Genomic DNA, 27423 nt, shown 5'->3' on the forward strand with positions numbered 1-27423 from the left:
CCCCATAATGATCGCTACAGAAGATTATTACAATGTGAAGCAATGTGGATTACCGAGACTGGAGTTTTAGGAGCCATCGGGTTGCATGATAAGAATGATTTATCTTAATTCTTGTAATACTGCTAGGATAACCCTCTTTTTCTAGGAGACAGATGTGCTTCATTGCTTTTAACATTCTTTTTGTATTCTGGTACTTTTTTTTTTTTTTTATAGTTTTCATTCATTGTATGCTGATTAGGCAGACTAGTAAAGTTAAGTAATAGACTGCAATCTGCCATCAAAAGCGTCATGTGACATGAAATTGTCCGATGGTGTAGATGTATGGTCTCCTACACAGGGGTGTAGCTAAAGGCTCATGGGTCTGGGAGCAAAAGTTCAGCTTGGGTCCCCACCACACTCCATATTACCACCACTGATGGTTTATCACTACTGTACCCTAACTAAATAATACTACTGTTTTGGGACTGCATAACAGCAAACTGCGACTGAATAGTAATGTCGTAGTGTAACTGAAAAACATCACCATAGCATAACTGATAACACTAACATATTGTTACTAAATACCACCATGTTATGAGTGAATAATAGTATAGCATTAACCCCTTAGTGACGGCCCCATCAGGATTCTACGTCCTCATTAAGTGAGCTTTAATCCTAGAGGACGTAGAAATATGCATCCTCTTAGGATTAAAGCCCTGTTAGCTGAGGACGTGATAGCTCCATGCTGTCGGTGCCCACAGGTAGCTGACAGCATGGAGCTGTCATGTTGGGCTGCGGGCAGTTCCCCCCGGCAATGCGATCGGCGCTATCCAATGGATAGCGCCGATCGCATCAAAGTGCAAAAAAGTACAAGAAAGTTAGATTCAGCTGCCCTGATGGATCAGATCCATCAGGGCAGCTGAAAATACTCACCCGCCTTCTCCGCATTGGCCCCCGAAGATCTGGTCCTCCTGGACCCGCCGCCGCTCTTCTGCGCATGCGCGCCAGACGGATGACATAACGCGCATGCGCAGAAGCCCGGGGGCCCCGGCAAATTCAAAATCTCCTGGCTCCCGACTCCTGAAGGCAGCCAGGAACCAGGAGATGTTCCCGGGGACCGTGGCGATCACGAAAAAGTTAAAAAAAAGTTTTTAAAAGTGTCTGTTTCACCTCCCCTCATGGATCCGATCCATGAGGGGAGGTGAAAATACTCACCTCGGGTCCTCCGCAATGTCCTGGTCTCCCGGGACCCGAGGTCCCCTTCTGCGCATGTGCGCCCAATGCCAATCATCGGGCGCGTACACAGAAGGGCTCGAGCCCCGGGAAATTCAAAATCCCTCTGCTCCTGGCTGCCATGTGTAGCCAGGAACAGAGGGATGTCACTGGGGACATGATCACCGTTATCCTATGTATAACAGTGATCATTTAAAGTAAAAAAAGAGTGTAAAAAGTTTCAAAAAGTTAAAAAAGCTTACGTTTCATCTCCCTCCACGGATCATATCTGTGAGGGAGGATGAAATGACGTACCTAAGGCCGCCTGCAGCCGGGTGGAAATTCCGCGGCAGGATTTCCCGTGGAATTTCCGCCCCTGGAAGCTGCCATAGGATTGCGTTAACAAACGCAATCCTATGCAGACAGCCGCGATTTGGCCGCGCAAAATCTCGCATGGCAAACAAATCGCAGTTTGCTCTATTTCTCTGCTGGGCTCACAGAGCCCAGCACAGAAATGTCACTCACCGGCCGCCACATGAAAGGCCCGGGGCCGCGGGAGCAGGTGAGTGTCACACTGCTCTCTGCAGACACTCGGGTCGGGTCCCGCTGTGAGAATTCTCGCAGCTGGATTCCGACCCGGCCATCTGCAGGTGGCCTTAGGCCCCTGGATTTATCCACGGACCTTACCCCAGCTTCTGCGCACGCACCCGTCACCAAAATGGCAGGCGTATGCGCAAAAGCCGTGGATTGCCAGAGTAATTTAAAAATCTTCCTACTCTTGGCTACAAAACTTAGCCAAGAGCCTGGAAATTTCATGGAGAGCTGCAGTGAGCGGTTCCTGATCACGTGTTCGCCATTATCTATTTGGCGATCATGTAAAAGTAAAAAAAAGGTGACGCTTCATCTCCCCTCACCGATGCGATCGGTGAGAGGAGATGAAACTTTTTACCGGAGGCCTCCGTATTTGAACCCCGACGCAATCTTCCTCCGTGGACTTTCACGGATTCTGCACATTCGACCACCGGAAAAACACCGGATACATGCGCATGAGTCGGGGAGCCCAGGAAACTTAAAATCTCCTTACTCCCAGCGACCAAGGGTCGCCGAGAGCCTGGAGCAGTGACCTTGTTGAGCGGTCACCAGTCACATGATAAAAAGGTAGCGATCTACCTTAGGCCGGACTCACATGATCAGATAGGAATTACGAATTCCGCATGCGTCTGATCCACGGTAATAAGCAGATCAATCGCATTGGATTACACAATTCCGCTCACATTAGTGGGTCGGAATTCCGTAATCCACTCGCAGAAAAGAGAATGCAGCAGGTTCTATTTTACTGCAGATATCCCCAACATAGAGCCCATTGTCTTCCATGGTCGCGGATATACCCGCAGCCCATACGCTACTACATTCTATACAGGCTGCGGGTACCCGTGTCATCACTAAGCGACGGTGTGGGAAATACAAACAAAAAAAGTGTACTGCGAATGACCACCTGTGTGAGTAGGCAGTTATGCGCAGTACAATATGCGGCCGTATGCAGGGCTCACAGCTGGGATCTGCTGCGGGCCTCCACAAGTGGATTCCACATCCGGCCGTGTGAGCCCGGCATTATTCAGACCGCTACCTGTAATACGTAATTTACAAGAAGCCCTGGGAACGCTCGCCTTCATGCAGTTCCAGGAGCAGCTTGTTGAGCGCCTTCTGTGCGAGACCGCCGCACATCGGCAAGCTTACGGAAACTCACAGAGTGACACTTTTTACATCCCATACCTGCCGCTGAGGTCACAAAATACCCCCCAAAAAGCATGAGAGGAGGGGTGATACCCGGTTTTATTGCCCCATTTACCCATCCCAACCAGCCTCCGTAATTATCCATCTTCGGAAATACCACACAGTTCACATTATTACTTTTATCGGGGGGGGGGGGGGGGGGATTTTTTTAACATGTCAATTTTTATTCCGTACAACTGCGCGATGAGGCCTGGAATTTATTCAGTTGCGCCCTGCAATCCAATGGGTGTTCCCTTCATTACAGGCCTTGCCATGTTTCCTGTAAGTAGATTAGGGCCACAACAGGAATGTTTTTGAACACAGGACAAATGGGGCTACAATGGGTATATTTCTGAACACGGGAGAAACAAGGGTATCCATTTTGGGGTGTAAATCCTCATTTTCATGGGCACTATAGGAAAAAATATGTATTTAAAATTTAAAATGAAATTTTATTTTTTCTCCTCAAAATTGAATTAATTCCTGAAAAAACTGTGGGGTCAAAATACTCCTGACACCCCTCAGTGGATACATTAAGGGGTGTAGTTTTTTAAATGGGGTCATTAGGGGGGTATCTATTATTCTGATACTCATGAGCCTTTGCAAACTTGGCTTGGTGCAGGGAAACAAAGTGTTCCTCAAAATGCTGAAAAGTATAAATTTGTACGTCATCTAAATGGTTAAAAAAAGCACAAAAGTTTTTCAAATGTGCGTTAAAGGGGTTGTCTCGCGGCAGCAAGTGGGGTATACACTTCTGTATGGCCATATTAATGCACTTTGTAATGTACATTGTGCATTAAATATGAGCCATACAGAAGTTATTCACTTACCTGCTCCGTTGCTGGCGTCCCCGTCGCCATGGTTCCGTCTAATTTCGGTGTCTTCTTGCCTTTTTAGACGCGCTTGCGCAGATCCGTCTTCTCCCTTCTTCTCCCTTCGGCTCCGCTCGGCAGCATCGGCATTTTGGCCCCGCCCCCTTGTTCGCATCATCGCGTAGCTCCGCCCCCGTCACGTGCCGATTCCAGCCAATCAGGAGGCTGGAACCGGCACACATCATGGGGCGGAGCTACGCGATGATGCGAACAAGGGGGCGGAGCCAAAATGCCGATGCTGCCGAGCGGAGCCGAAGGGAGAAGAAGGGAGAAGACGGATCTGCGCAAGCGCGTCTAAAAAGGCAAGAAGACACCGAAATTAGACGGAATCATGGCGACGGGGACGCTAGCAACGGAGCAGGTAAGTGAATCTCCCCCCGCAGCAATTGCCTTTAGCAAGTATACTCGCGCATCTCTATTTACTATGCATTCACTTCTCTATATTGCCGGCCAAGTCAGAATACAAAAAACCATACAAAGCTGAATTACAGGATTCTTGCTGAGTGTAAATGCTCCCCGCTTCAAATAGAAGGTGAAGCACTGAACAAGAAGCCCGTGATCCAACTATGTACTCTGTCTGTATAAATGCTCTGCACAAACACTAAGGACTTTAGCGGTGATGTCAGCACTCGTACGATCATTTAGACAAGTCTCGTCCTGTCTAAGTGGGACACTCACTTTGTTTACAAGCCAGGATACATAACAAACCATCATAATCAACTATGTCAGTGGTAACCTTTGTAGAGAGGTAATCCTCTTTCTCAATGACAAAACCTGCATTAGTCACTGACTCTCTTATAAAATCTCTATCTACTGACAGAATGAAGAACTTTTGCTTCCCCAGCATGTAGTGGCTCATATTCACTGCTGAGAACAGCATTAGCTGCCCTCCAGGTTTCAGACTGCAAGTGAATTTCTTCAGGTTTCTCTGGTAGTCTTCCTTAGTTTTACTAACTATGTTTAGTTGCCAGAGACTGAGGACGCAGTCAACTTCAGGAAGCAGTTTAGGAGGAACAGAACTATTCTCAAAGTTTTCCCATTTAATAACTCTCTTAATTGTTTTTTTCACTTGCTTTTCTTTTTCTTGCCATTTATCACTAAAATGAAAGAAAATAAAACATTTAGAATTTCAAAGTATATATCAGAATTTTCTTTAGGATAAAAATCATGCAAATATGCAATTCTGTTATTTATCATTATAAAGTTGTCAAATTTATAATCTGAATATCTACAAATCCCATTGGAAAACAAATACAAGTATGGAAGGATTATAATCTAGGAAACACGGCCTTCGGACTTGGTCAGTATGTGATGCACCAGTTATGTTAATGGTGTTTCATAACATGATTTAATTATATTAGCTGCTCATCCACACTACAATAATAATAAAAAAAAACTATTGCAAAAACAAATTAGTATTTTGGTATGCAGGCATACAAAATGAATAGAGATGAGCGAACGTACTCGGTAAGGGCGATTTCACAATCGAGCACCGCGATTTTCGAGTACTTCACTACTCAGGTGAAAAGTACTCGGGGTCGCCGGGGGGCAGGGGGAGGCGCGCCGGAGCGGGGGGGTAGCAGTGGGGAACAAGGGGGAGCTCTCTCTCCCTCTCCCCCCCCCCCCCCCCCCACTCCCCTCTGCAACCCCCCGCTCACCCACAGCGCACCCCGAGTACTTTTCACCCGAGTAGTGAAGTACTCGAAAATCGCGGTGCTCGATTGTGAAATCGCCCTTACCGAGTACGTTCGCTCATCTCTAAAAATGAAGGATCAACTATTTTCCAATTATTACAAAATGTCTTAAAAAAAACATTTGACATAAAACATTTGTGCAATAAAATGTAAAAATGCACTGTGCTTCACAACTTTCAATGTAAGGCCACCTGTGCATGGGAGGGGTGGATTCTCGCAAGCGTATTTCCGTTGCGGGATATCATTTAAAGTCAACCTAATGATATGCCAATCGCAATGGATTTCCCACTCGTGTACATCGGGCTGCGCTTTCCATAGTTATCCTATGGAAAGCATTTCAAGCGTGATCCACGTGGGATTTATTGCCACGGATCATGCTATGAACTATTGCCTGTGGTCAGCCAGCCTTAGGGTTATCACGGCCGGACAATACACGCTACCATCTGAGCTGTCTTCTCCCTTCCTTCCCCCTTATCGGCTCTCTGCCTCTCTCCTCCCCTCCGGCTGTTTGCAATGGGAGGGGGCAGGACGGAGGCAGAGCTAAGCTCCAACCCCATCCCGCACCCTTCCATTGGTAGCCGTGGACAAGGGGCGGGGCTTGGCTCCACCCCTTTTCCGCCCCCTCCCATTGCAAACAGCTGGAGGGGAGGAGAGATGACGAGAGCCGTTGAGGGAGAGGGAAGCCGGAGCACAGCTCAGATTGTAACGCATATCGGCCAGCTATGAAAACGGCAGCCGATATACGCTCCTGTGAATAAGCCCTTAATGTGAACCTTTTACTCAAAATCAGCCCTTGTTCATACGAGCACTGTTTTCGCGCATTATAGGCACGCAAAAAGATTGTGTCCTAATAGAACCAATGGTTTCCTATAGAAGCAGTTACACGAAGGAATTTTAGATGCACAAAATGCTTGCACCAATCAAAGATAGGATATGCAAGTGCAAGCTCGCATCTAAGGTCTGTGGTGCACGAGAAGATAAGACTTGACCTATCTTCAGTGTGTGATTTCTATAGACTCCTATGTAAGCTGTAAAACACTCACCACGCACCTCTGATCTTGTGAACAGGCTAATTCAAATAGCTGGAATTAACCTGCTCATGCGATCTTTAGTGCAGTATAGCAGCTAACCTTTCACACGCTTATACTGCGCTAAAAAAGTGCTTGTGGGAACGAGGCCTGTGTTAAATGTGACTTTATAGTCAACAAATGTTAGGTAACTAAAGTATCCCTTCAAAAATTCCTCAAAATAAATTTGAGGGCATATTTTACATCAAACCAGAAAATAGATGTGTGAATGGGAGATTCATATTCTAATCTCTAAAAACGCCAGTAACTTTCCCATAGTGTGAATGGCAATTTAGGAATCTATAAGGCTAGCTCCACGTGATTTTGCCGGGAGAAAATCGTGTTTTTTTTTCCCCGCAATTTCTGAACATCAGCGCTGCTTTTTATCGCAAAATCATTGCGGCCGCTTGCGAATTTCTCATGCGATGTTGCTGCGAAAATCAATAGGACTTTGTTGCATTGCTTAGTGATAAAAAGGAGGCTCCATGAGGAAACATGGTAGAAGAATAAAATAGCGCATCGCAGAAAGATAGAGCTTGCCATGATTTTTTTACTCTTGCGATGCTGCGATAAAAAAAAAAAAAAAAAAATCGAGAAGTGTCTTATCTTTCTGTGTTTTGCAGGGTTTTTTTTATCTCTCATGATCCCCATGGTGCCTCTTTTTTATCACATCGCAAAGTAAAACTTGCGTTTTTTTGTGTGATGCAATGCATTTTTAACATTAGAAAGTCCTATTGCAGCGAAATTGCGTTGAAAAAAAGACTGAGAAAATCGTGGCAGTGATGTTTCTGTGAGAAAAAGAATCATTGATACTCAGAAATCATGGTAAGAAAGTTGCAATTATTGCGATCGCCAGTGTGAAGGAGCCCTAAGCGATTTTGCAGCAATTTTTTCAGACAAAAGTCTGTCGGGAAGCTGAGAAGGCGAGCAGCAATGTACTGTTTTTTAATGCAGCAAGGGCTTATTTTGGGGGTAGGGGTTGTATTTTAAGCCCCCCCCCCCCATCCTCCCCTGAAAATCCCAGAAAAAGAGTGCTACCATGGGAAAATGCAGTCATATCGCACAGAACACTGATGTGATTTTCTCATGGAGATATCGCTGGCGCCCGTGTGAAAGAGGCCTTAAAGATTTGTTGCTCAGTATTTATGCGAAAATATTGCTACATACAAATAAGAATGTGCAAAATCTGGATATTTTTAAAAAGTTACTGAAAGTAAACCTACCTGTTCCCTTCAATCTCACAGACTTTTTGGAAGACAAAGGACCAGTCAGTGGCATCTTCTTCCTTTTGCAGCCATTTCTTAAAGTGGTCTATATTACGATCTGTGAAGTTCATCACGTGCACCTCCTTAAAACAGTTGCTGGCTGAAATTAACTGGTAGACTGATCCTCCTATGCTTATATCAAGTAAAGTGTCTCCTTTTACTTTTCCTGTGGTGGAGAATAAAAACAGAAATAAGCAAAAAAAAAACAGTGGAACCAGGTAGAAGAATTACACAAAAAATGCCCAAGAGGCAAACCAAGCCAACTAAGTTTCCCCACTGAATGTAGTGGTTAAAAGAGTTGTCCGGCCACGCAGGGTGAAATATTTTTATAACAATAATGCTTTCCTTTCACTAAGCATTGTAAAACACAGCAGACATGGGCTCAAAGCGCCAGGTATATTACCTGTTCTGTCTGTTTCTAACTTTGTAATTTGATGTTGTAAGCAGCTTTCAAAGATGGCGCCTTTGCGCTGCTTTTAACAAAGTCCCGCGCCTACCCCCTTTGTGTGCACGCTCCCCATGACAGCAGTACAAAAACACAGTCTCTACTGGCCCCGCCCAGCTCCTGCCCAGGCCCCAATCACCTCTATTGAACTGATCTGCAGTGTTCTGGCCCCGCCCAGCTCCTGCTCAGGCCCCGTCAACCTCCATTGAACTCCTGAGTCTCTCCTAGGCCCTGCCCATTGCAATGAATGTGGAAAGCATTAGCAGCAGTACCAAAAAAAAGTTAAAACCATGCATCCATCATCCATCTTTGCATCCATCCATCTTTGCATCCATCCATCCATCTTTGCACCCGAAACCTCACCCAAAACTGCACTCGAACCGAGCACAAAACTGCACCTGAGCCACACCTAAAACTGCACATGAATCACACCTAAAACCACACCAGAACCACACCTTTAACCCCACCCAAAACTGCACCCAAACCACACCCGAATGCAGAGTTTTTAAAATCTCCTGTGTGAGGGAGGCCCAAAACTTCAGGTTTGATACGCTTGCTGAGACGCTGTAATCAAAGCAGATCCTGTGTGATAGGATCTGCTTAGATACATCAGCTCAGCAGACATATCACACAGGATCTGCTTAGATACAGCGTCTCAGCAGAAGATCACATACGATCGGCTTAGAAACGTCTGCTAAGCTGCTGTATCTAAACAGATCCTGTGTGATACATCTGCTCAGCAAACGTATCACACAGGATCTGCTTAGATACAGTGTCTCAGCAGACGTATCCAATAGGATCAGCTTAGATATAGCAGCTCAGCAGACAGTATCACACATGATAGTTGCACTAGTAGTAATCCGGAGCCCCCAATAGTTGCCCCAGTAGTAATACTGACCCCCCACAGTTTCCCCAGCAGAAATAGTCAACTCCAATAGTTGTCCCAGCAGAAATAATGACCCCAAATAATTGCCTCAGCAGTAATAGTGAAGCCCAGTAATTGCCCCATCAGTAATAGTGAACCCCAATAATTGCCCCATCAGTAATAGTGATGCCCAATAATTGCCCCAGCAGTAATATTGACCCCCAATAGTTGTCCCAGTGGTAATAGTGACCAACAATAGTTGCCCCAGCAGTAATAATGTCCCCCAGTAGTTGCCCCAGCAGAAATAGTGACCCCCAATAGATGCCCCAGCAGAAATAGTGACCCCCAATAGTTGCCCCAGCTGTAATGGTGACCCCTAATAGTTGCCCCAGCAGAAATAGTCACCTCCAATAATTGCCCAGGCAGAAATAATGACCACTAATAATTGCCCCAGCAGTAAGTCACCCCCAATAATTGCCCCAGTAGTAATAGTGACCCCCAATACTTGCCCCAGCAGCAATACTGACACCCCCACACACACACACACAGTTGCCCCAGCAGTAATACTAACTTCCCCATAGTTGCTCCAGCAGTAATAATGACCCCCCAATAGTTGCCCCAGCCAAAATAGTGACCCCCAATAGATGCCTCAGTAGAAATAGTGACCCCCAATAGACGCCCCAGTAGAAATAGTGACCCCAATAGTTGGCCCAGCAGTAATAATGATCCCCAATATTTTCCACAGCAGAAATAGTGACCCCAATAGATGCCAGAGTAGTAATAGTGATCCCCAATAGTTGCCACAGCAGTAATGGTGACCCCTAATAGATGCCCCAGTAGTAATAGTGACCCCCAATAGTTGCCACAGCAGTAATGGTGACCCCTAATAGATGCCCCAGTAGTAATAGTGACCCCCAATAGTTGCCACAGCAGTAATGGTGACCCCCAATAGATGTCCCAGTATTAATAGTGATTCCCAATAGTTGCCACAACAGTAACGGTGACCTCCCTAATAGATGCCCCAATAGTAATAGTAACCCTGCCCCCCATACACCGGAAGTAGTAGTAATAGTGACCACCAATACTGCCCCCAGTAGTAATAGTGACTCTCCACTTACCCTTCCGTCAGCCAGAGGATGCTGCTGTCAGGATTGGCTTCAGCTCTGAACTATCAGCGGGAGCAGGCACCCGTGACCAGGACTGCGCATGCGCTGTGAGGGAGAAGCGTTTTCATGAGGAGCCTACAAGAGGATAAGAGGACTGCGCTTGCACGACAAGAGGAGAAGACTGCCAGACTGAATTTGTCATATCTAGGGATGACGGAATGGTAAGCATAGGTGTGTGTGGGGGGGGGGGGGGGGGGGGACCCTGTTCAGGTAAGTATATAACATCTATATGGCTCATTCACAAAGCACACATTATATTACAAAGTGCTTTGTAATGGCCATACAGAAGTGTTTAGATGCACTTGTCATGGGCGGACAACCCCTTTAATAAAACATGACTTATTAGTGAACTTTTAAAACACCATACAGCAAAAAATGTTAAAAACCTATGTTGGCATAATAACTTAATTTAGTTGATTCCCAAAGGGTATCGTAGATTTATGAATCAGGTATACTCAATTTTACATATGATGCACCAGAGAATAATACACAAGAAACAGACAAGATGGCTTTTCTTGTGAAGCTAATTTATTAAGCTCATGAAGAACAATTCATTATAACCTGTATTTTCTTTTTACTGCTGACAGTCATTTTGTGAACAGTGAAGAATGACTGAAGGAATGATGTGCTTAAAACATTCTAGGTTACTTTCACACCTGATAGTCGTGCATATAACTGAGGGGACTATATGTAGTGTGTGGAAACAGGTATACTGTAATCCTGTTACTGCAGATAAGGATTGGTAACAGAGCACTGAATCTGATGAAGCTGCATCTGTGGCGAAACATCTCTGTGGAGCTTAGTTTTGATTTTTACTAACAGAAGGTTGGGCTCACATGAAAATTCGACATTTATCCTGAAGTGATGGCAGCAGTGGTTACATATGCACACCATCATCCCATTAATTTTAATCAGACCAAATTGTGAAGGCTAGACAATTAGGTCAGAGCATCTCCACAACAGGGGGTCTTGTGGGGTGTTTTCAGTATGCAGTGGTTACTAACTACCAAAGGTGCACCAAGATGACTCAGTTAAAAGGTCATGGGTGCCCAATGCACATTGATGTGTGAGTAGAACACACACTAGCCCTTCTGATCTATTGCAACAGAAGAGCTGCTGTAGCACCAACTACTGATAAAGGTAATGCTAACTATGATACAATAGGGTCAGAACACAAAGTAGATTACAGTTTAATTACCCTGGACTAGTAAGGACAGGAGATGTTAACCCTAACTAGTCTGGATAGAACCCTCAGAAACAAAGGTGTGCTGGCAAATTCTTGACTGTGTGCTGACTGCAACGTGATAATTATCTTCTATAGTCACCTAAATAAGCTACAGACCATAGGTATACAGGCAGGATGAGCTGTGATATCCTCTCTTATAACTGTGTGACAGGAGCTGCGTGATCATTAGTAACTGTGGCAGGAGTGTCTGTGTCCCACACTAGACCGTTTCTGTTGTAGGATACTTGTAATACTGCGTTTCCCCAAAAATAAGACCCTGCCTTATTAAACTTACCTAGCAGACTCGTTCCAGGTTCCTCCCAATTCCCTTCGGAGCTCCAACTTGCTGAACCGCAGCATTGATTGGTCAAATCATAAATCACGCCTCTACAACACAATAGCTGTTATTGGTTCTTCAACCACTGCTCAGCTAATCAATGCAGCGCTTGATGAACCAATCACAGCCATTGTATTGGTTCATTGAGCGCTGCATTGATTGGCTGCGCAGCGCTCGAGAACCAGTTAGTTATCGCTTCCTGGAGGTGGAATTTATTAATCCCATAACCTAGAAGTTATTTTCCGTGCACGAACAAGGACAGTAGGATGCACAGCGGAGCTCCAGACAACAGCAGGAGGACCTTGACCGAGCCTGCTAGTTGTTTTTTTTTAATGTAAAGCAGCTGTGGCATCTGAGGAGAAAGAGGCCAGAAGTTTCAGATAGAAAGAAACTGAGCAATATAATACCAGTGGACTTATATATACTGGGGGAGGCTAGCTACATAATGAATGAAAAAAAGTGTCACTGGAGGGCCGCTTAAAAAATGTTAAATTAAATGAAATGAAAGAAATGCATTTGCACCATTTTGGTTGGTTTAGTTTTCACGGTGTGCACAATGCTGAAAAATTCAAGTAAAAATGTGCACTTTAATCGGCAGAGCAGTACAGTTGTGGTAATACTAATTATATAACGTTTTTTATGTCTTACCACTTTTAAGAATACTTTAATATTTTCATATTTTTTATATTTTAACATTTTATTGCACCTATTTTTCATTTTTAGTCCCAGTGGGAGAATTGAAGTTGTGATCTTTTGATTACTTGCATTATATACTGCAATATTTCAGTATTGCAGTTTATTCATACTTTTTTTGGCATCCTATTAACCATAAATATTCTTTGAGTGTTCCCTGCTCAGGCCCTTTGCTCAGTTTCTGAATCTTGATTATGCACTTTTGGTGTTTTGGTTGCTGACTTCTGACCCTATTGATGTCTTTGTGGCCTTTGTATCTCGTCTGCTCCCTTGTACTGTTGCCATCTGATGTTCAGCTCTGATTGTACATAAACATTGCCTTTAAATGCTCTTAATGACCTTTGGAATACCTTGAATTTATACAGACAATATACAATATACTCTATTAGGTTAAGTAAACATCCCTTTTATTTACCTTTATTTTTAAAGGGGTTGTCCCGCGCCGAAACGGGTTTTTTTTTTTTCAACCCCCCCCCCGGTCGGCGCGAGACAACCCCGATGCAGGGAGGTAAAGGAAGCTTACCGGAGCGCTTACCTTAATCCCCGCGCTCCGGTGACTTCAATACTTACCGCTGAAGATGGCCGCCGGGATCCTCTGTCTTCGTGGACCGCAGCTCTTCTGTGCGGTCCATTGCCGATTCCAGCCTCCTGATTGGCTGGAATCGGCACGTGACGGGGCGGAGCTACACGGAGCCTGCATTCTGCACGAGCGGCTCCATAGAAGATTGCAGAAGACCCGGACTGCGCAAGCGCGGCTAATTTGGCCATCGGAGGGCGAAAATTAGTCGGCACCATGGAGACGAGGACGCCAGCAACGGAGCAGGTAAGTAAAAAACTTTTTATAACTTCTGTATGGCTCATAATTAATGCACAATGTATATTACAAAGTGCATTATTATGGCCATACAGAAGTGTATAGACCCACTTGCTGCCGCGGGACAACCCCTTTAACTATTTTATATTACCAATTTTAATAGGTCAAATCTATATAATTATAAGCTGAGTGAAAAGTATGTAAGATATAACAAAACTAAGAGAAATCATAATCATTTAGGGCTAATGCCCACGGCTCAATGTTAACACTGCGGAATTCCACAGCATGAAAGAAACCGCGGCATGCTCAATTTGCCTAGGAAATACACACGTCCTGCTTCCATTGTAATCAATGGAAGGCGGCTGTCACACTATACATCCGCTGTAACACAGTGGAAGTATATCGTGATTATTCGGCCCCGCCCACTGCCGACCCCATCATCCCGTACTGTGCATGCGCATCGGCTCACCAGGTGGAAGATGCACAGCAGATCTGAAAGGTAAGTATGGGGTCTTTGGGGGGTGACGAACTCTGCTGCGATATTCCGCTGGCCAAATCTGTCACGGCCATGGACATGAGGCCTTATACGGGTACTTAATATATAGACAAAATGTATAGATACCTGATGAAAACCATTCGTGCAGTATTCTCACTGGATATACTGTGGCTTCCTCTATTGTAGGGACATTTCCATGAGAAAAGTGAGTCTCGTGAAGCAATTTCGGATCAAATTCTTCATCATGATAATGCTTGTGAGTGCTACAAGCCATTCTTGTTAAGGGATTTTCTGTGAATGTAGGTATCTGCTGTCACACTTATATATGCTAGTATAAACAGTTTGAGTCTCATGATTAACAATATTAGAATATCATAAGGCTGACTGTGCTAATACACATGGTACTAAGCTAAACATTTCTGTGTATATTTCTACTTACAACTCAATTGCATGTGACATTTTATTTACTGTTGATCAGCAGCTCGTGTAAATGAGGTTTGACATGCAGGAATGTGGCTCACATAGCACTTTCACAGATAAATATCCTAAAATAACAGATTCTTTATTTCTAAATTAATAAAATCATTGGGCCGTAGACTAACATAACAGAATAAACAAACAGAAAAAAACTAAAAAATATATAGAAGTATCTCAATATGCGGTGCTATGGGTTTTTCTGAGAATATAAGGAACCCCCTTAATGTGCACCTAATACTTACTGGAAAATACTAAAGTCCTAATAACTATAGCAGGAATACTCCCCAAAAGAAATAAAGTGGGGCCCTCCCAGCAATTGATAATTGACTTCAAAAAGACACTATATTGATACCTGTCTGGAGAATCGCCCATTTGGAAATGCAGCCTCCAAGGGGATTGACCCTGGACTTATTTAGGCTCAGCTTTTGATGAGAAGCAAGTATAGGCAGTTTGGAATCCACAATCGGATAAGCAAGCCTGATAGTGTGTATGAACATTAGTTTTAGCTGTCTTAGTTAGCCACCGTCAAGTAACGGTTAGTCAGTGGCATACAATACACGGGAATCCCCGAACTGGGGTTCATTTAAGGTCAGACATCAGGGTAAATAAATGCTGATTATAGATGACCCTGATGCCAGTATATTCATCTCATGTACTGGTATCATTGAACCCTTAATAGTACAACATTGTAATAACTCTGCCCTATGCCTCTAAGAAGAAGAATTGAAGCATAAGAATGAATATATTAGTTGTCCTGGTGTTACTAATTATCTAGAAATTTAATAGCATCCTCAGTATCTCCTATATTATTTCATTGATTAGGGGATCTGCAGAGAAAGGCCTAGGGTGTATTGTGTCCTCTCTTCCATCTATATACATGACCACCTGGTTCCTGAAGAGTTGAAAGGTCCAACTGAATTGCGTTGAACCGAACCAAGTTTATAAATCAGTGTATAACCTGGTCTGGTTGGACAACTCCCATATAGGGCGAGTCCTGAAAACCAGGCCAGTGGAATGTTTACATACATCAGGTCATTCCATTTTTTGTTTAATAATCCTTTCTTATCTAAACATCTGCAGGCCAGCTTATAAAAGCTGCATTTCAAAACTGGCAATTCTCCAGACTGGTATCAATATAGTGTCTTTTTGAAGTCAATTATCAATTGCTGGGAGGGCCCCACTTTATTTCTTTTGGGGGATACTCCTACTATAAATTAAATTGACAGTAGACACTTCTTGCAGGGATCCTCCTAGATTGGGGATCTCTAAAAGATTCTAGGACTTTAGTATTTTCCAGTAAGTATTAGGTGCACAGTAAGGGGGTTCCTTATATTTTTGGAAAACTCGTAGCACCACATACTGGGATACGTCTATTGTTAAGAATTAGATCCAAGATAGCAGATCCCCTTGTTTTCTCTTCGACCTTTTGAAAGATAAATTGTCAGCAAGAGCAGATAAGAATTTGTTGGATCAATTACTTTTATCTGAGAGAGCTTCCCAACAAACGTCTTGATAATTAAAATCTCCCATGATCACTATGTCATTAGAGATGAGCGAACGTGCTCGTTTAGAGCAATTACTCGATCGAGCATCACTTTATTTGAGTAACTGCCTAATCGGGTGAAAAGATTTGGGGGGCGCCGGGGGTGGGCGGGGGATTGCTGTGGGGAGTAGGGGGGGAGAGAGAGAGCTTACCCCTGTTACCCCCCACTCTACCCCGGCGCCCCCCGAATCTTTTCGCCCAAGTAGGCAGTTACACGAAAAAAGAAACGTCACTCACCCGGCCGCTGGCTCCGGTCTGCGCATGCGTCGGCTGCCCGGCAGCCGGCACGTGAAAGTGCCGGAGCTGCGGGGCACAGGTGAGTACGCGCAGGTCCCTGTAGGCACTCGGGTCGGGTCCCGCGGCGAGAATCCTCGCCGCCAGATCCAACCCGCCCGTCTGCAGGCGGCCTAAGGCTCCTGGGCCCGGGTGCAACCGCATCCCCTGCACCCTCTATAGTTACGCCCCTGCTTGTGAGTGATCATGAAGATTTTAAGGAATGCCAGCTTACAATCTGTACACTTTCATTTACATTCTTGCTTTTTGTATTGTATAATATGAGTATACTACAAAACATGAGACCAATATTATATGACAAACACCCATTTACATTCTGATGAAACTACACTCATACTTGAAAATGAAGATCACTGCATAGAAACTTAAAAATGTTGAAACTGAGGGCATGTTCAGACCACAGATTCCGCCACAGAATCCACCTGAAAAATGTGGCAGAATTCTGCAGTTATTCTGCTGAAATGTTTTCCACTGTTGCGCACATGGATTTATCCCTGTCAATGGGAAAAATCCATGTGTAGAATTTTCAATGCATTTTTGCACAGATCCTCATGAAAAAGAGACATTTTAATTCTGTTATTGTATCTATGTAGTAACCTTTTTTCTAGTACCACTTCTATGTAGTAGGCTAGATTCGCTACCACATCTATGCAGATACCTTGGTTCTTTTGCCAAATCTAAGTGATGTAGTGATCTCAGTTCTGTTGACATATCTATGTAGTAAGCTTCATTAAGGTATCGAATCTGTGTAGTAGTCTCGGGTCTTGCGCCTAACAAACATTTGGCCAACAGCAATCTAATATGTATGGGCAGCAGTTTTAACCTCACCCACCAATAAAGGCCATGAGCACTAAAAAAAAATGTCAACGGCAGCTCAAACACTAAATGTGGCCATGAATCCACAACATTGCCTGTTGCAAAATCATATCACAGTTTAACAATTAAATTTAATTATCTTTAAAATTAATTGTAGAACCATGGAAATAAAAAAAAACAACAACATAGAATTCACACACATCCCAATGATATCCTGCACACCTCTTTTTGAGTGCATTTAGCCTTGTTGAGCACAATGTTCAGATACTAGAATGTCCATCTCATTATCATCATAATACTTCCTCTTCAAGGGAGTTTTAATGAATTTACATCAATCTATCCTTGAAAGGGCCATGAGTGTGATTGGCAGAAGTCTAAACCCCAGGACCACCACCCAAACAAAGGAAACGACAACATAACAGACAATCACATACATTTATGAAAAGATTTATTATTATGACGGCTGATGAATTACACTTCATACAGGCAAGTGAGCAGCTGCTTTATAAACTATATTTAATTTAAAACCAGATACTAAATAATGTATTTAGCAAGTGTCAGAAAAACATATAATATTTCTATCATTTTTTTATATACCACTTTTATTTTTTCAGAACAGGAGTCTCATTTCAATCTGCTTATGATCCTGTGTATTGAAGCCTTCCGCTGTCAAATATTTCACAACTTACATAATGTAATTCTGTTTTATTTACTTAGATCACATGAATCACGTATAAACATTGAACCACTTAATATAATTCATTTTTATTTGACTTAGATCACATGAATGTCATACATTGTAGAAATATGCTAACTAATGTATTGAAGTGAATCAAACATTTCAGAATAAGCTGCCATGTGTGTGTAAATGAGGAAAACACTATTTTGGCCATTATGACTTCTATCCTGTATTTTCCCCATTGGAGGGTGTACATCTCACTCTCAATCCTCTCATAACTGCAGGGAGGAGCCTGGCTGCTGTGTTATGTTCTATAGACTGTGCATATAGTGGACAGTGGAATAGGAAGTCCCTGATACACAATCCGTCTTTCGTAAAGGAAAGGAGCAGGAGACGAAAACAATTGAAAACTTCATCTTCCTTGGATTGAAAATTGACCGCAATGGAGAATCAGGACCCAAAATAAAATGATGAATCACGCTAGCTTACAGCGCAAGGTTAAGTATGACTAAGATCTGGAAAAACAAAGACATAAGCATTGCAATGCAATCATCTTCCCAATCACAACTTACGTCAGTGAAAGTTGGAAACTGAGGAAAACAGGCTGAAGAAAAATGTATTTCTTCGAACTGGTGCTGGAGAAAACTCCTATGAATTTCTTGGATCGCCAATATCACAAATGAAACAGTCCTAGACTACATCAAACCAAAGTTTTCAATGGAGGGCAAAATTACAAAACAGAGATTCTCATTCTTTGGCCATATAATGTGACCTAATTCATTAGAAACATCGATAATGCTTAAATTGGTCAGCAGCAAAAGAAGACCTTGGCGCCAAAGAATTTGCTGGCTCATACTATCAGAGCTGACACTAACATGCAAATTATCAAATAGAGAGAAGTAGTACAAAACAGAACCGCATGGAAAGGGCGGATCCATAAAGCAGTCAAGAATCGACCCCCAACTAAACAGATAAAGATAGATAAAACTTTACAGATGAGTGAATAAATATTCTCAAATACCTTCACATTTGTCCTCTTACAAGAAAAAGTCATTTAGATGCATAGGCATATTTATGGTGGAGTTGGGTGGAATATCTGTCAGACAAACAAGAGTTCAGCAAACGAATATTGGACGTGTATGGGCAGCTTAAGGTGGTGGTTATACTGTAGGTACTAGATGTGAAATAAAATAAAGTTCATATCTAAAAACCACTTGGATGCTTCGAAGTACGTATCGATGTAGCTGTCAAGAAAAAGTCCAATGTATGACTTCATCAGGGAGTTGCCTCTAATGAATAAAGATACTGTTAGGGTATGATCACATGGCGGAATTTTTGTCAGAAATTTTCACAGCAAATTTAACCAAAAAGCCATATCAAAAGCTGTTACTTTTTTCAATGGTTTTGCCACGGATCCAAACAAAGAATTTGCCCTGTCAATGGGAAAACTTCACAGAGACATTGACAGGGCAAATTCTGTGTGTGGAACTGCACTGTGTGAACAAACCCTTATGATGATAAATCTGTTGAATTTTAAGGTTGTCTAGTCTAAGTTTATACCACTTATTGGTTAGCTTAGTTTATGACAAAAATTGTGCTAAAATGTTGGTGAACTTTTCAGCAATTTGACAGAATTTTTGACCCAATTTAGGCCAAGTTCCTTTTCAGGCAAGTCAGAAAAACTGTTTGAAAGTGCTTAAAACAAGGGTCTCATGAGTAGAAGTGGTTAAATCCAAAGTCTTGAGGGAATGAGACGGCAAGGAAACCATACATATAGAAGGGGTTAAGGAATCAGTTGTATTTAATGATTGTTAATAGATTTTAGGATTTAAGTAAGCAAAGTAACAGCATTCAGATTAAGGTGAACAAGGCTGAGAGAAAGCTGAAACGCGTTCTTCTGTGTGTCTAACCATGTGAAGCATTATCTAATAAAAGCAAAGATTATACTCCTACTATGTCCACACTCCCGTATTTCTATATCCTACACTTGAATGGTACTTTTCTTCCATCTTGTATAGTATACAGTATGTATACTTGTGAGGGATCGTGAAGATCTTAAGGAATGCCTGATTACATTCTGTACACTTTCATTTGCGTTCTTGCTTGTTACATTGTACAGTATGAGTATACTACCTTATAAAACTGACATTATACGACAGGCACCCATCATCTACATGCTGATGAAACTACACTCAGAGTTGAAAATTAAGATTCTTGCATAGAAACTTAAAAACGCTGACACTAGGAGGAAATGTTCACGCGACAGATTCCACCATGGAATATTCTGCGTGGAATCCGCCTGTAAAACCGCAGTAGAACTCAGCATCTATTCTGCCACAATTTTTTTTTGCTGATCCATTTTATGCTGCATAAAAGATCAGCAATGAAGCTCTTCGCTCATTGTTCAGTTTAAACAGCGGCCATTCAGTAGTGAACAACCACTGTGTTATGTTAATGGAGGGGGGCAGGGGAGCGAGAGGAGAGAAATCTCCTGCACTGCGCTGCCCCCCTACTGGCCGCTCCATGAACCAGCCTGCTCTGCTAGCTTACATGCAGGAAAACGGGAGCGAGGAAACACAGGGACGAGTGTCAGGCATTGTTTGCCTGACATTCGTCCCTTGTGAATGAGCCTTAAGGTGAACTGTAATTGACCTGAGCCTGTAAAACTCCTTGTGTACCCATTGTGTAGATCCTGTAACCAAATTGAGCAAATGTGTATCCTGTAAACAAATGAAGCTATGTAACTATCTGACAAGGAGCCATGAATTACTGAATGGTCTTGTGACCTTTAACCCTTTCCAATCCAATTTTGGATGCAGGGTTTCCTAAAAGGCTTTCTCTTTTTGCTGTTATACTACGGTGCCATCTGCTGGCTAAAGCCAGTGTGTGTGTGCCAGAGAGGCTCCGACAGCAGAGTGGCTGGCAATAGATGGTAAGAATACCCTGTCAAAAGTCTTCTGAAATTGAAGCTGTACAAGCTTCAATCAGAATATAGGAAGACGTCAGACAGTGGATTGGAAAGGGTTATCATTGTAATTATCTGACACTGAGCCATTAATTCTCTAAAGGGTCTTGTGATCTTTGACTTGTAGATGCCTGAGAGATTGACCACCCACAGGTGTGTAGGACTCAAAGTTGTCAATAGCTGCACATACACATTTTTCTGTGTATATAAGCTGGGGAAGAACAATGATGGTCAGAAGCATGTAACCTGTGAGTGGAGGATGCTCTCTAACAGTGTAGTTCCCAAAGAGTTCTCTCTGTCTTCGGCTGCCCCGCTTCTCAAGTCGATTGAAAACTTAGACAGATCATGGTTCAAGACTCTGAGGTGATGGACTCTGTCCAATGGTTGGTATTTATTCAGCTGAGCAGTTGTAGTTTATGTGCTGTAAGTATATTCATGTGTACTATGATTGTGTTCATGTATATCCCTTGCGAGTTGATGAACTCTGTCCAGTGGTGGATAGAGATAAGCGAGCACCAAAATGCTTGGGTGCTCGTTACTAGAGCCGAACTTTTCGCGATGCTCGAGGCTTCGTTTCGAGTAACGAACCCCATTGAAGTCAATGGGCGACCTGAGCATTTTTGTATATCGCCGATGCTCGCTAAGGTTTTCATTTGTGAAAATCTGGGAAATTCAAGAAAGGGATGGGAACGACACAGAAACGGATAGGGCACGCGAATGCACTTCTCCTGGGTTACATGCTCCCTGGAACCCACCGGCTGTACATAAATGTATCCCATTGCAGTGCCCTGGACAGCAGAGCTAACGTCAGATTAAATGCAGGTGGGCTTCGGCCCACACTGCATGCCCCAGTCAGACTGGGGTTTTTTATAAGTAGACACAGGCAGGTACAACTCCCTATTGTGAAGTCCGTGTGGACCGACAGCATGGGTGGCTCCCTGGAACCCACCGGCGGTACATAAATGTATCCCATTGCAGTGCCCAGCACAGCTGAGGTAACGTCAGGTTTAATGCAGGTGGGCTTCGGCCCACACTGCATGCCACAGTCAGACTGGGGTTCTTTAGAAGTGGACACATGCAGTTACAACTCCGTGTGGACCGACAGCATGGGTGGGTCCCAGAAAGCCACCGGCGGTACATAAATATATCCCATTGCAGTGCCCTGGACAGCAGAGCTAACGTCAGATTACATGCAGGTGGGCTTCGGCCCACACTGCATGCCCCAACCTGACCGGGGTTTTTAATTCATAGACACAGGCAGGTACAAATCCCCAATGTAAAGTCCCTGTGGACCCACAGCATGGGTGGCTCCCTGGAACCCACCAGCGGTACATAAATAAATCCCATTGCAGTGCCCAGCACAGCTGAGGTAACGTCAGATTTAATGCAGGTGGGCTTCGGCCCACACTGCATGCCCCAGTCAGACTGGGGTTCTTTATAAGTAGACACATGCAGTTACAACTCCGTGTGGACTGACAGCATAGGTGGGTCCCAGGAAGCCACCGGTGGTACATAAATATATCCCATTGCAGTGCCCAGCACAGCTGAGGTAACGTCCGATTAAATGCAGGTGGTCTTCGGCCCACACTGCATACCCCAGTCTGACCGGGGTTTTTAATACATAGACACTGGCAGGTACAAATCCCTAATGTGAAGTCCCTGTGGACCCACAGCATGGGTGGCTCCCTGGAACCCATCGGCAGTACATAAATGTATCCCATTGCAGTACCCTGCTTAGCAGAGCTAACGTCACATACAATACAGGTGTGCTTCGGCCCACAGTGCATGCCCCAGTCAGAGTGGTAATATGTACCTTAACAGTAACCGCGTTGGTGGGAATGTGGTGGCGACTGCGGACCTAGTAGCGCGGTTTTATTTAGTTGATTTTCGGAATGTGGCCAGGATTAAGTGGGCCGTGGCGGGGGGATGGTGGGAGGGCTCTCTTGTTGTGTCGGTAAAGGTGAAATTCTTGGACTGCCACCAGACGGACCAATGCAAAGGTATTTGCCAAGAATGTTTTCATTGTTGGAGGAGGAGGGGGATGTTTTTGAGGCACTACGTGTTCTCTCCACATGTCCGTGGTTATATGCACCTTAACAGTAACCGCGTTGGTGGGAAATGGCCTCGCCACCATCATGTCTTTGGAAAACCTCCATTTCCACACCCCAGTGACATAGCATTAGCAGCAGTATAGGCAGAGCCCAGAATTAGTAACATTTCAGCGGTAGCATTAGGGATAGGCCCCAGTAACATATCACTAGCAGCATTATAGGGGGAGCACAGTATTAGTTCCATTTCAATAGTAGTAGCAGTCCAGACAGGCCCCAGTAACAATACTGAAGCAGCAGTATAGGGGGAGCACAGTATTAGTTCCATTTCAGTAGTAGTAGCAGTCAAGATAGGCCCCAGTAACAATTCCGAAAGAGCAGTATAGGGGGAGCACAGTATTAGTTCCATTTCAGTAGTAGTAGCAGTCAAGACAGGCAACAGTAACATTCCCGTTGCAGCAGTTTAGGGAGATAACAGTCTCTTTCACATTTCAGTAGTTGCAGTATAGACAAGGCCCCAGTTACATTTATGTAGCAAAAGTGTAGGCCAACCCCACACACCTTGCTGTAGCATGAGTGCAGGCGAAGCCCATAAAAATTACTAGGATTACACTGTAGGCGAGGGCCCAAAAAAACTGGTGTACCAACAGTACTAATGTACCTCAGAAAAATTGCCCATGCCCAACCAAGAGGGCAGGTGAAATCCATTAATCGCTTTGGTTAATGTGGCTTAATTTGTAACTAGGCCTGGAGGCAGCCCAGTTAAAATAAAAAATTGGTTCAGGTGCAAGTTTCAACGCTTTAATGAGCATTGAAACGTATAAAAATTGTTTAGAAAAATTATATGACTGAGCCTTGTGGGCCTAAGAAAAATTGCGCATTCGGCGTGATTACGTGAGGTTTCAGGAGGAGGAGCAGGAGGAGGAGGATGAATATAATACACAGATTGATGAAGCTAAAAGGTCATATTGAGTACAGGAAAACAAAAGATCTCAGCAGCACACCTTCAGCCCAATAGGCTCACAAATAGGGACAGAAGGATAGAATATGGCGTCAAGCCAGTAGATGCCCGCTCACCTAGGGGATCCGGACTTCAAAGATCCCAATGCAGCATAGAGAAAATGTGTATGGAGAGCAGCATCAAGTAGAAGCTATTTCAGAAAGACATCCTGGAATCTTCAGGGAATCCAAATCCAATTAGCATCTTTATTGAGTTAAAAACTCCATCAGCATGAACAACAAAACTTGCGACGTTTCGTCCTATGCAAAGGACTTTGTCAAGCATGTTAACACAGAGACAGGGGTCAGAAACGCTCTTTTCTCCTTAGGGAGAGCAACTATATACTATAAATAAGTGAGGAGACTCAAATGGCCACGCACGCTCCTCTGGGTAATATGCAAATAAGGGAGATGGAATAAATTCTCCACAGTGCCACCTACTGAAACAGACTTGTATAAAAAGTCCCACTTTGACTCGAAGGAATGCTGCCTTTCAGTAGGTGGCACTGTGGAGGATTTATTCCATCTCCCTTATTAACACAGAGACAGAGACAGGAATATAAATGAACCCCCCCCCCCCCCCCAATCATACAAAGCCAGAGGGTGCAACCCCCGACTGTGGTGTAAACAGGATTGGACAGAAGAAGGGAGGTTCCCAGCACATCAGGTGTAATGCATAGAGGCCAAAATTACCTGAAACAGAAGTGTCAGTAATAAGACAAAGACGCAGCAGCATTGCCGGAAGTGCCATGTCCAGCATCTAAATGGGTCCGATAGAACACAGCCATAGAGGTCTCACCACATCCTCTGATCATCAGAGCTGGGTGTGTGGGGAAGCAATTAAGGTGCGGAACACCCATGTATACTAGATGTTCAAGTATAGTGCATCACGATATGTCACTTCCGGTCAAAACCGGAAGTGATGTGGCAGAGCTATACACATGCATAATAAGTAACACCAGAGAAGCAGAGGATGCAGTCATGATCTATAATGCCCAAAGGGGCGAAATGAAAGCGCATAGAGCGCATATTATGATGGTATTAGGTTGAAAAAGGACAGTAATCCATGTGTTACATCACTTCCGGTATCAGACCGGAGGGGGCGTGTCCAGGCCACAGACAAGTGCTTGTTGTCATGGAAACCAATATAATCACTGCAAAAGCAGAGAATTGGGCCATAGTGGAGAAATTCCTGCAAGTTTCACCACCAGGTGAACAATGCAAGGAATAAAGAGCCTATTGTGTAGGAAACGTGTGCACATATATGCATACATACACATACATATGCATGCATGCATATATATACACATATACACACATACACGTATACGCTGCAACCTATGCTGGCATAGATAATAGCATCCCTATAACAGTACACAAAACCATAAGTATGCAGAAAGATATTTTAGGACAAACGCCATTTGGATGCATATTAAATGTTTATTGAAAAGAGATGGAAACCCTCCAGCCAGGTATGCAGAAATATGACAAGATCTTGGAAGCAAGTATACCAGCGTCATTGATACAATAATACAAAAAGCAAAAAAAGGGGGAGAATAGGCCTCATGCAGAAAATCCACCCGGAATGTATGGGAGAAGGGAACCTCCTTCTTCTGTTAACCTGTGTACAAAACAAGACAGAACAAAATGAGCAAACATAGGATTAAAAATATATGTATACATATATACATACACACACATGTACACATATATACACACATGCATAAATGTTAAAATATATACAAAAATCAATTCTTACAGGTATGGGGTCACATTGTATTCGATATTAAGGCCCTTATGTTGTAGGGCATCTAGCTGGTAAATCCACATGAGTTCACGGTATTTTAATAAGTGTTCGCGATTGCCGCCACGTTTCGACTTTGGTATACTATCGATGACGCGGAAACGTAGCTGGCTAGGCGTGTGGCCAGCCCCATTGAAATGTCTGGACACAGGTAAATCCATGTTTTTGGTCCTGATTGAACTTTTATGTTGAGATATCCGCTTCCTGATCTCGTTTATAGTTTCACCAATATATATTAATCCGCATGGGCAGTTAATCATATAGATAACATAAGTAGAGGAACATGTATATCTATTCCGTATGTAATATTTTTGTCCAGTGCTAGGATGGAAAAAAATGTTTCCCCTGACTAAATTGCCACAACTGGCACAGTTCAGGCAGGGGAAGCAACCTCCTTTGCCCAACGTGTTACAATGGCCAGGAGAAGGGCATGATGGATCTCTATTGGTGAGCATGACTTTATCCCGTAAGTTCGGGCCTCGTTTGTAACTCATTAGGGGGAATGATTGAAATTCTTCAATCTCAGGATGGCAAACCTTTAAAATGGACCAATGTTTTTTAATGATGGTGCCAAATTGGTCACTCAAAGGGCCAAATGTGGAAACGAAAGCAATACGCTTAGAGATAGTGTCTTTATTCCTGCCACTCAGGGCAGAGTCACGGGGGATCACTCGCACATCATCTTTAAGTTGTGTGATCAATGTCTGGGGATAACCCCTCTGCAGAAATTTATCACACATAGTGTCTAAACGTTTTTCTAGATAGGGTTCGTCAACAATCCTTTTTAGCCGGAGAAACTGGCTCCATGGGAGCGAACGTAGCATGTTGCCAGGATGGCAACTGTCGTATCTAAGAAGGGTGTTGCGATCAGTGGATTTCACATGTAAATCAGTTTGAAAACCACATTCTGTGATATTAACAGTAACATCAAGGAAGTGTATCTGTTGTTTGGATAGAGAGATGGTAAATTTAAGTTCCTCATGTATAGAATTAAGCTCGTGGAAGAACTCCATGAGGGTGTCCTCTGTGTTGGTCCAAATGAGGAAAATGTCATCTATATAACTCCACCAGACCTGGACCGAGGTCCAGGCTGGGGAGGTATATACATGCATTTGTTCAAACATATCCATATAGAGGTTCGCATAAGTGGGGGCCACGTTGGTCCCCAAAGCGGTACCTCGTTTTTGCAAATAGAAGTCCCCATCATAGAGATACACATTTTTTGTAAGGACATCCTCCAGGAGGGCCAACAAAAACTCCATTTTAGGACCCGACATATTAGAGTGCAGAAGATGTTCTCTGACAGCATAGAGGCCTTTTTGGTGTTCAATATTAGTATACAGTGCGGTGACATCCAGTGTCACGAGTATACTGTCGGGCACCAATGGAGTAGCTTTGAGCCTACGGAGGAAGTCTGTAGTATCCTGTATGTTTGAGCGAGACCCCGTGACAAAGCTCCTGAGTATGAGGTCCAGAAAATGGGACGTATAACTGAACAAGGATCCCCGCCCTGAAATAATAGGGCGTCCTGGGGGGTTGGTTACACTTTTGTGAACTTTGGGGAGTGAATACAGGATAGGAACAATCGGAGAGTCAGGGAGTAAAAAATCCCCCAATTTTTGATCAATAATGCCAAGCAGCATTGATTCGTGTAAGAAATCTCGTAAGGCATTGTAATGCAATTTAGTGGATCACATAACAATTTTTCATAGGTCGAAGTATCCCCGAGCTGAGAGAGCAGTTCTTCATGATATAAAGAAGAATCCATAATGACTATGGCCCCGCCTTTATCGGCGGGAACCTCCCTTCTTCTGTCCAATCCTGTTTACACCACAGTCGGGGGTTGCACCCTCTGGCTTTGTATGATTGGGGGGGGGGTTCATTTATATTCCTGT

General features: G+C 43.7%; 2 protein-coding genes and 1 long non-coding RNA gene across 3 annotated transcripts in view; all 3 read right to left on the reverse strand.

The window, feature by feature from the left end:
• Nucleotides 1–27423, reverse strand: part of LOC136628716 (nicotinamide N-methyltransferase-like) — a 320553-nt gene that overhangs the window by 52765 nt on the left and 240365 nt on the right. The gene's annotated exons all lie outside the window — the stretch shown is intronic.
• On the reverse strand, nt 4224–14194 carry LOC136611183 (indolethylamine N-methyltransferase-like). Its single transcript, XM_066590500.1, has 3 exons — nt 14030–14194; nt 7821–8028; nt 4224–4933 (listed from the first exon to the last, which is right to left on the reverse strand). Exons 1-3 carry the CDS (start codon nt 14175–14177, stop codon nt 4498–4500), a joined length of 792 nt encoding a protein of 263 aa, XP_066446597.1. The 5' UTR covers nt 14178–14194; the 3' UTR covers nt 4224–4497.
• Nucleotides 25232–27423, reverse strand: part of LOC136611192 (uncharacterized) — a 34921-nt gene continuing 32729 nt past the window's right edge. The window contains exon 3 of the long non-coding RNA XR_010790229.1: nt 25232–25345. This is a non-coding gene — a long non-coding RNA (uncharacterized lncRNA). The remainder of the gene's footprint in view (nt 25346–27423) is intronic.

The sequence above is a fragment of the Eleutherodactylus coqui genome, chromosome 1, assembly GCF_035609145.1.
Source record: "Eleutherodactylus coqui strain aEleCoq1 chromosome 1, aEleCoq1.hap1, whole genome shotgun sequence".
Taxonomy (NCBI): domain Eukaryota; kingdom Metazoa; phylum Chordata; class Amphibia; order Anura; family Eleutherodactylidae; genus Eleutherodactylus; species Eleutherodactylus coqui.